Raw genomic sequence first — 7938 nt, forward strand, 5'->3', positions numbered from 1 at the left:
ACGAGCACACACCACAGAAGCCAGCTCAGCTGTGAACTATTGGATTTGAGACAGGAATAGAACAGATCGGGGGGCCAGAGAGAAAGAGCGGGGTAGGGGGGAGAGTGGTTTAAATAGGGGAGGCTGGGGAGGTGCAGTGCTGGGGGAGGGAGGCAGGTATTTACAAGAAGGCTCGGGGGGGGCCAGAGGCTCATCTTGGAATATTTTATAACAATATAAATAAGATTCTGGTTTGCTTTTCCTTTTCGTCTCGTAAAGGAGAGAGAAGTGCAGAGTTCGATTCTGTACAAGGGGGCAGCGGCGGAAGGCCGGCCGGGCGGGTCACTGGGCGTCCACCCGGAAGGACAGCAGCTTCTCGGAGTGCATGTTGTTCAGGGTCCGCAGGTCCGGCAGCTTGAGCAGCAGCTTGGTGAAGCGGGAAGTCTCCGAGGGCCGGTTCTTCAGCACCAGAGCCCGAAGAGCCCGCAGCAGCGTCTCCTGGAGCTGCTCCACCGAAGCGGAATTCTCCATTCCCGAGCGGTCTGTGGGGAAGACGACAGCAGTGAGGCAGACTCCCTGAGCTCCTCCGACTCTGACGAGGAGGAGGACGCAGAGGTCTGCGAGGATGCAGCGGTGGCCACGCAGCCTCTCCCTGAAGCCCCTCAGAGGGCCGACGGGGAAGGGGCAGGAGGGGGAACATAACGCCCTCTCCCAGGCCCTGACCCTGAAAGCAGGAGATGCCTGCACACCAGGAGCCCAGGCTCAGCCGGGCTGGCCCCCCTCCCACCCCACCAGGCCACCCTCCTTCCCTGAACAGGCCCACCAGGGCCCTGGCTCCCCCGCTGCTCTGTGCTTTGTGGTTCCCTCTGCCTGGGACGCCCTTCCCCTCTCCTCTGCCTGGCAGTATCTCTACTTGTCCTTTGAGGCCCCACTTGAGTGTCACCTCCTTCCCCAGCTCCCCAGGCAGAAATAGTTGTGTGTGCTCCCAAAGCCCTTGGTTCATGCTTCTACTGTGACACTTATCTCACTGTTTTATAATTAGTCGGGCATGAGTCTGTCTCCTGAGCTAGACTGTGTCTGAATCATGTCTGTATCTCCAGTGCCCGGTGCAGGGCCTGGCCTAGAGTAGGTACTCCATAAAAGGTGTGTTGAATCGAACTGCGTCCGCCTCCTCCCCGTAAGGCTCAGGCGAGAGCCTGACCTACCTGCAGAGACGAGCACCACCGCGGTGAAGAGGCCCAGCTCCTCCTCGGTAAGCGCCAGGGAGTTGAGCTTCTCGCTGAAGTCGAACATGGCATTGAGCAGGTCCCCCATGCCCATGGCGCCGAGCTCCTGCAGGCTGTAGGTGGTGCGGCTCAGGAACATCACCGTCTGGTCCTTCACGTTGAACAGCGATGCAAAGCGCACCATCAGCACCTGAAGCGGGGACAGTCGTCCTGGGTGGGGCGGAAGACTTGCCAAATCGCCCCTATCATTTTCTGAAGGGGTTACAGGTGCTGCCTTGGATTTCTCAGTCAAGACGGAGGCTAGTTTCTGAGTGGTCAGGGAGGCGGGGAGGGTGGAAGGATGGGGAACATCCCACTGGCTTTGGAATCCAGCAGGCCTGAACCTTAGTCTCAGCCTTGTCACTCCCTGTGACCCTGGGCAAGGCCCTTCACCGAAGTGAATCTGCTCATGCCTAGAATGGGGGGTAGCGCTGTACTCTGTTATTTTACGGTAGCAGGATGTGATTAGACCCCATTTGAGATGACAGAAGTTCCAGCCATCCACAGGCAGGACTGGGTGGGATTCTGCCCCTTCCTAATCACTCAAGAATAAGGTGGCCCCTGCCCACCCCAGACCCCCGTTCTGCTGGATCCTTCCCAAGGTGGAGAGCAGGGAGCACAGACGGTCACTCACCTCAAAGGTGCCAGCCTTAAGCAGGGTGACCTGGTCGTGCTGAGAAAGGTCACGGAAGCCAGGGATGTGCTTGGCAAACTCTACCACCTCCCGCACAGCGGGCGTGAAGCTCATGGAGAAGTCCTCCCAGATCTCCTGCACAGTTCGCCCGCTGCGTCCATGCGGGTACATGTTCATGGGACATGCCTGGAAAAGGGAAGGATTTGGGCAGGGGAGTATGAGCCAGGCCAGCTCAGATGGGCTTCCCTAGCAGGGCAGGGCCCCAGATTCTGCCTGGATTAGCGTTGTGGCCTTGGAGGATGGGTCTTTCAGGTAAAGCCGCAATCAAGTGCCAGGGGGAGATCAGGGTTTCCTAGGCAGAGCCCCTCCTGCAGGACTGAACATCCTCTCTGCGCTTAGCCTCCATACACACCCAGTGACCCTGTGCTCCATCTGTTCTCCCCTGCCCCCTGCCCACCTCATCCCCAGTGCCCTCACCAGCAGAACGTTCTTGGAGTTGCCCTGCCGTGGACTGTTGACAGGGGCTTCGCCTTCAGGGGCTGGATACACGTGGGTGGGGCACAGACGGTGCCCATTGCTGTTGGGCTGGTGGCAGCTGTGGTGGGCAGCGCCAGGGGACCAGGGGGGAGGGTAGGAGGAGGAAGCCTGGCGTAAACTGTTCAGGGCCTCATTGTGACGCTGGGCAGCCATGATGTTGTTGTCATTGGGGACAGGCGGGCAGCCCTGAATTTCCCAGCGATGTGGGGTGGTGGCCGGACGGATGCCTGAGGCATGGTTGGCATTGAAGTTGCCAGGTGAGGTGCCCAGCTTGTCATGGGCATAGGTGAAGATCTCGCGGTGGGCCCGGGCTACCTGGGATATCACATCCTCCACTGTGGGCTCAGGACTTGGGGATCGAGGAGGCGTCAGCTGCTGTGGGAACTGGGAGAAGCCCACCAGGGGTGAGGGGGCAGGGGCTGGGGGCGGTGAGGGGCCCATGGGGCCCGGGGTGGGGTGCTGGGTGGGTGGGGTCTCCAGCGGGCACTGGCTGCTCAGCTGGTTGTTGGCCAGGTTCATGGCACTCTGCATCTCGGCCAGCATCCGCTGCTTCTCCCGTTTGGGGATGCGCCCAAAACGCACAGCTGTGACAGGATGAGAGCAGTGTCAGGAAGTTCTCACGCACACTCACATGTTTCTCTTCCTTCCTCCTGAAAGGGCAAGCCCCCGAGGACTTGGGGTTCCATATCAAAACTAAAACCCGGAAGGCCACACCCATGGAGGGGGTTTTCCAAGTAGGGCTTGTGGTAGGAGGGGACCAGAGGGACTAAATGGGAAAGAAGTGTATGTTTACCTAAGTCCAGATGAAATATGGCCACCCCCTCTGCAAAGGAGACACACAGTCTTGGGACTTTTTAAGGGAGGGACTAATTCAGAAACCTCAAGTGGAAGAAAGGGGGAAGGCGCGGGGAAGCTGGCAGGGCCGTGGTGCTGCCTCACCGTCTCGAGACATGCCCACAGAGAGACACTTCTTGAAGCGGCATTGCTGGCAGCGGTTACGATTGATGCGGACGATGGAGCAGTTCTCATTTTTCAGACACCTTTTGTACTGGATGTTCTGCTGGATGCTCCGACGGAAAAAGCCCTGTGGAGCAGGGCAGCGAGTGAGCATCTCGGTCCAGGCCAGGCCTATGTGTCCTATGGGAGAGGGTCACCTGCCCCTGCCCTTCCCTCCTCCCTGCCTCACCTTGCAGCCCTCACAGGCGTGCACACCATAGTGGAAGCCCGAAGCCACGTCCCCACACACCTTACACAGCAGCACCATGCCATTCAGCTCTGCGGGAAGAGAGTGGAGGCAAGTAAACGGGGGTTTCTGAGTGGCCAGAGAACTGGAGGTTTTCTGGGCTGGAGACTGGGTAGGGGGAAGAGCTGAGGAGGAACTTCAGTATCTAGGAGGCACTTGGATGACCAGACAGGGCCACCAGCAGCTGGTACAACTCGAGGAGAAATCCCTGAGGCCTGAGTAGGCCCTGAAATAACTGCCACATGAAGATCAACCCCCCGCCTAGACCTGAACACCTTCCCTTCCCCCAAATCAGCTGGAAACTGACTCACTGGTGATACTGCTGGTGCTTTTGCTGGGAGACACTCGGTTACTATCGTCCAGGGCCACCTGCAGACCCCCTGGGGGGCTCCCATTATAGAAGGAAGAGGACGACGATGACGACGAGGAAGATGAAGACGAAGGAGAACCATCATCACCCAAGCTGGTGGGAATGCTCCCAAAAGAGCGAGCTGGGTCCTGGGTGAGGGAGCCAGTGGGTGACGGTGGGAAGTAGGTGGGGCAACCTTGGGTCAGGGACTGGAAGCTGCCATTCGAGCTGTCGCTGTATAGGGATTCAGGGCTGGTGCGGTTTGGGGAGGAGCCACTGGAGCCGATGTAGGTGATGACGCCGCCTGGCAGGAGAACACAAGGGGAAGGGGTGTCAACTGTTGGGCACTCAGAAGTTAACCATGTGGCACCCCTAATCTTGGAGTCCCCAGAAGAGCCACAGTAAGCAATTCCCCAACATAAACCAGACATGGCCATCCAACCCCTGAAACTCTTGGCAGGTACATTCTGCGTCTGCCTTGCGTGTGAGGTACCTCCCTAGAGGCATGACCTCTGTGATGCTCTGTGGCTATCTCTCATATGTACTGCTCCCCGCAGCCCCACCCTGGACGCCTTCCTTTAGAGTATCAAACACAGCTAATGACTTAATTGTCAGCAGCTGACCTGGGGATGGGAGAGCAGCTGAAAACCATTCATAATGCACAAGCCTCAAGAAAAACAGCCCAGCTGCCGATTTTAATACCAAGACCATTCCAGGGATGAGACCATGGAGGAGCAGCTAGCCAACAGTGAGGAGAATAGAGGTCTTACAAGAATAAAACAATTACATTCTCTCAAAACTGAAAGACATCATCTCCAAAGGTACTGTTCCCCTGGCCTCCAAAATCAAGAGTCAGAGTAGACTCTATGTCTGAATCCAGGAAGGGCTTAACAGTATGAGCTGCAGGAGGTAGAAGTGAAGAACAAACTGTCCAGCCTAAAGCTTTGGAATTCCCCCTTCTAGATCTCTCCGCCTGGTGACAATGACCTTGGCTCTCTAACTATTCAGGGACTTTGGCCCTCTAGTTATATTGCCAACCAGATGGCCGAGTTCCCATTGCATTAGCAGGAAAAAAAAGCGACCTGTCTGCCACACCTTTGCCAAGTACCTCGCTCAGCTTGCCATCAGTGGGGTGGGAGAAGAGAGGATCCCAGGACACGTGTGAGCCGACACAGGCCATGCCACCGTGTGTACAGAGGCATGTCTTGCTCACCCACTGACACACACTAAGCTGGGCAGGGCCACCCTAAAATAGCTCAAGGTTGGTCAGGGTGAACCCAGTTCCCTGTAAAACAGTTGCACAACAGACCAGCTCCTACAGTTTCAGGGTTGAGATGGGGGGATGGGATATTTATTTGGTGGTAAATGAACCTGACCTAGTTCAGCCATCCCCCACAAGGAAGTAAGACTTTCATCCAAAGAGACTTCCAACCTGGACGTGAGGGGTACATTCAAGAGTCTGGTTTTAGATCTGGATCTACCACCAACTTGATTAGTGATCTAGAGGAAATCAACTCCCTTCTCAGAGTCCCAGTTTTCCTTTCAGTGGGGAAGGAAAAAGAAAGATGGAAAGAGACTTTATATCCTTTCAGCTATGTTTCTGAGATCTAGTTGTTTTGGTGGTGGTGGTTTATTCCCTAAGTCGTGTCTGACTCTTGTGATCCCATGGACTGAAGCCCGCCAGGCTCCTCTGTCCATGGGATTTCCCAGGCAAGAATACTGGAGTAGTTGCTATTTCCTTCTCCACCACCCAGGGACTGAACCCTGGTCTCCTGCATTGCAGGCAGATTTTTTACTGACTGGGGAAGTCCTTAGGAGGCAAGCTGGTTCTTGTTTGGTGGGGGAAGGGGTAAGAGTGTTGGCAGGACTAAGAAAAGAGATGCTGGGGAACAGAAGGAATTTGTATTGTGGAGAAGCTGACTCTAAAGGCGGTACGGTGAAGGAGGTGCAAAGACAATAAATCGAAAAGGAGTGAGGAGAAAGCTAAATGTGAGGTCTCTGAGGAGTGTAAACAGGAGGCCACGAGAGGTCAGGGATGACTCCGTCTTACTCTGCATCGGTTATGGCGAAGGGGGGGCCCCCCCCCTCCGACAAGCGGACAGGAAAAGGAGGCAGGCGGGGGCGGTGAGTCAGCCCAGCTTCACCCAGATCTCGGCGGGGCGGGGCGGGAGCCGGGCCCTCAGCCGGCCTCACGTCCCAGCTCCACGTGTGACTCTTGCACGTGGCTCCCCAACGAGGAACCCCAGTACCCGAGGCTCCGCCCTCTCTACTTCCGTCAATCGAGAGCAGTAGCCCCGCCCCCATCCCACCCCTCCTCGGAGTCCCTGGTCGGGGTCTTGGGCTGAGCTCCTAACACCAGCTGGGTCGGGACTACAAGGGGAGGAGAAAAGGGATCACGCGTTGCCGGGGCAACCGGGGGGCGGAGCTCATTATGTAACGGGGCCGGGAGGCAACCACCAATGGGGTGGCGGCCACGGCTTCTGCTGAATGAAAACAAACGCAGCACGTGGCCCCGGCTCTGCAGCCATGTGAGCGCTCCGGGCTGCCTGGGCGCTTTGGGTGTCCTCCCTGGGGCAGAGCACCACTTTTGGGGCTCCTCAAGTGCCACTCCCTACTGTCATTGATGGGTTTCCAGTGAGACCCGACCCATCTCCCCAGTCCTTCCTGCCTGGAACCCGGGTCTCCCCTTTGCTTCTCAAGTTCCTGCGGACTCTGAGGGAAGAGGAAGATTGGAAAGAGGGAGTCCTCCTTCCGAAAAGTCCAGGCATGCCACAGCTGCAGCGGGGGGATAGATGGGGGCGTTTCAGGGCACTGCTCCAAAACTCCCAGTTACTCTAAACTGTTCATCTCACCACACGTACCCACTCTCTCCCTTCCCTCCTTCCCCGCGATTTAAGTCCTTCTAGCTAAAGGGAGCTTTGGGAGTCTGAAGGGTGACGGTGGGGCGCCTCCGGGCACATTCCCAGGCCGAACAACCCGCTGTGGAAATCCCAGCCCCATGTCCATCACATTAGCAAATCCCCTGACCAAGGGAGTCCCCAGTCCCTTTCAAAGTTCTTGTTCTAAGACGCAGAGGACAGGAGACAGTGACAGAGAAAGAATGACGGTAGCAAAGCAATCTTAGTACCTGTGTTGTTGTTAGAGTCCAGGGTCGTCATGTCTTCACTGGCTGACAGCGGTCATTCAAACTGGACCTTGACACAACTGGAGGTTACAGTTGCAGCTGTCGCCCCCTGGGCACTGGCCGAGGGCGGGGAGTGGACCCCCACGGCTCACGATCAGGATCCGAGGCACTCTGCAGCAAGGTCTTGGCGGAGCCGGACTGCAGCCCTGCAGAAGGGTAGGACGCTGAGGCACCGAGGTCTGCTTTGCATGAGAAGAGCAGAGAGAGTGTGGGGGAAGGGGGCGGAGGGAATCAGCCTGCAGTACTTCTGGCTAGAAGGTAGCAAGGAGGGTCGGGTCTCTGCAGTGCACAGAATGCCACTGCCTGACGACTCCGCAGCGCTGCAGGGTATCGAATCTGGAGCTCCTTGTGTAAAAGTCCCACAGGGAGAGAGGCTGCAGTCAGGAAGTAGGTGATGGGGAGAAACAGGGCACCCAGGCGCAAAGAAGCGAGACGTGTGCCCTGCTACGTTCCCTCGGCAGCAATATTTCACTCTGCCAATCTCAGCCGCCTTTTGCCCCAGCCTTTTTCCCTGGGACAGAGGGCTCTGCGCAGGCGCCAGCAACCCAGGGTTCCCGGGCCGCACGCGGCACTGGAGCAGGTACCATGTGATCCCAGGGAGCGCCTCGTGCCCCAGTGACACACTTTTCCAGCAGCAGGCACGTTGAGCTCCAAGCGCCTGCGTAAAGCCGAGGCTGTCGGGATATGTAGTCCCTTGGCAAAGTGGGCGGACTGCGTTTATTTCTCCATTTCTGCCTTGCACAAGCT

At 57.2% G+C, this 7938-nt stretch overlaps 1 protein-coding gene across 1 annotated transcript; it reads right to left on the bottom strand.

The window, feature by feature from the left end:
* Window positions 1–19: 19 nt before the first annotated feature.
* Window positions 20–7694, bottom strand: NR1D1 (nuclear receptor subfamily 1 group D member 1). Its single transcript, XM_055407791.2, has 9 exons — window positions 7437–7694; window positions 7135–7337; window positions 3970–4311; window positions 3602–3690; window positions 3355–3499; window positions 2356–2999; window positions 1879–2064; window positions 1185–1395; window positions 20–521 (listed from the first exon to the last, which is right to left on the bottom strand). Exons 2-9 carry the CDS (start codon window positions 7163–7165, stop codon window positions 322–324), a joined length of 1848 nt encoding a protein of 615 aa, XP_055263766.2. The 5' UTR covers window positions 7166–7337; window positions 7437–7694; the 3' UTR covers window positions 20–321.
* Between the last annotated feature and the right edge of the window lie 244 nt (window positions 7695–7938).

This window comes from Moschus berezovskii, chromosome 20 (genome assembly GCF_049115385.1).
Source record: "Moschus berezovskii isolate FMDL1 chromosome 20, NW_MosBer_1.0, whole genome shotgun sequence".
NCBI classification, from domain to species: domain Eukaryota; kingdom Metazoa; phylum Chordata; class Mammalia; order Artiodactyla; family Moschidae; genus Moschus; species Moschus berezovskii.

Coding starts and splice junctions, on each gene's coding strand:
- NR1D1 (XM_055407791.2), bottom strand. CDS start 7,165: ATGACGACCCTGGACTCTAACAACAACACAG. Junction 4,312..7,134: donor GGACTCTAACAACAACACAG/GTACTAAGATTG, acceptor TTCTCCTGCCAG/GCGGCGTCATCACCTACATC. Junction 3,691..3,969: donor AAGCACCAGCAGTATCACCA/GTGAGTCAGTTT, acceptor CTCTTCCCGCAG/AGCTGAATGGCATGGTGCTG.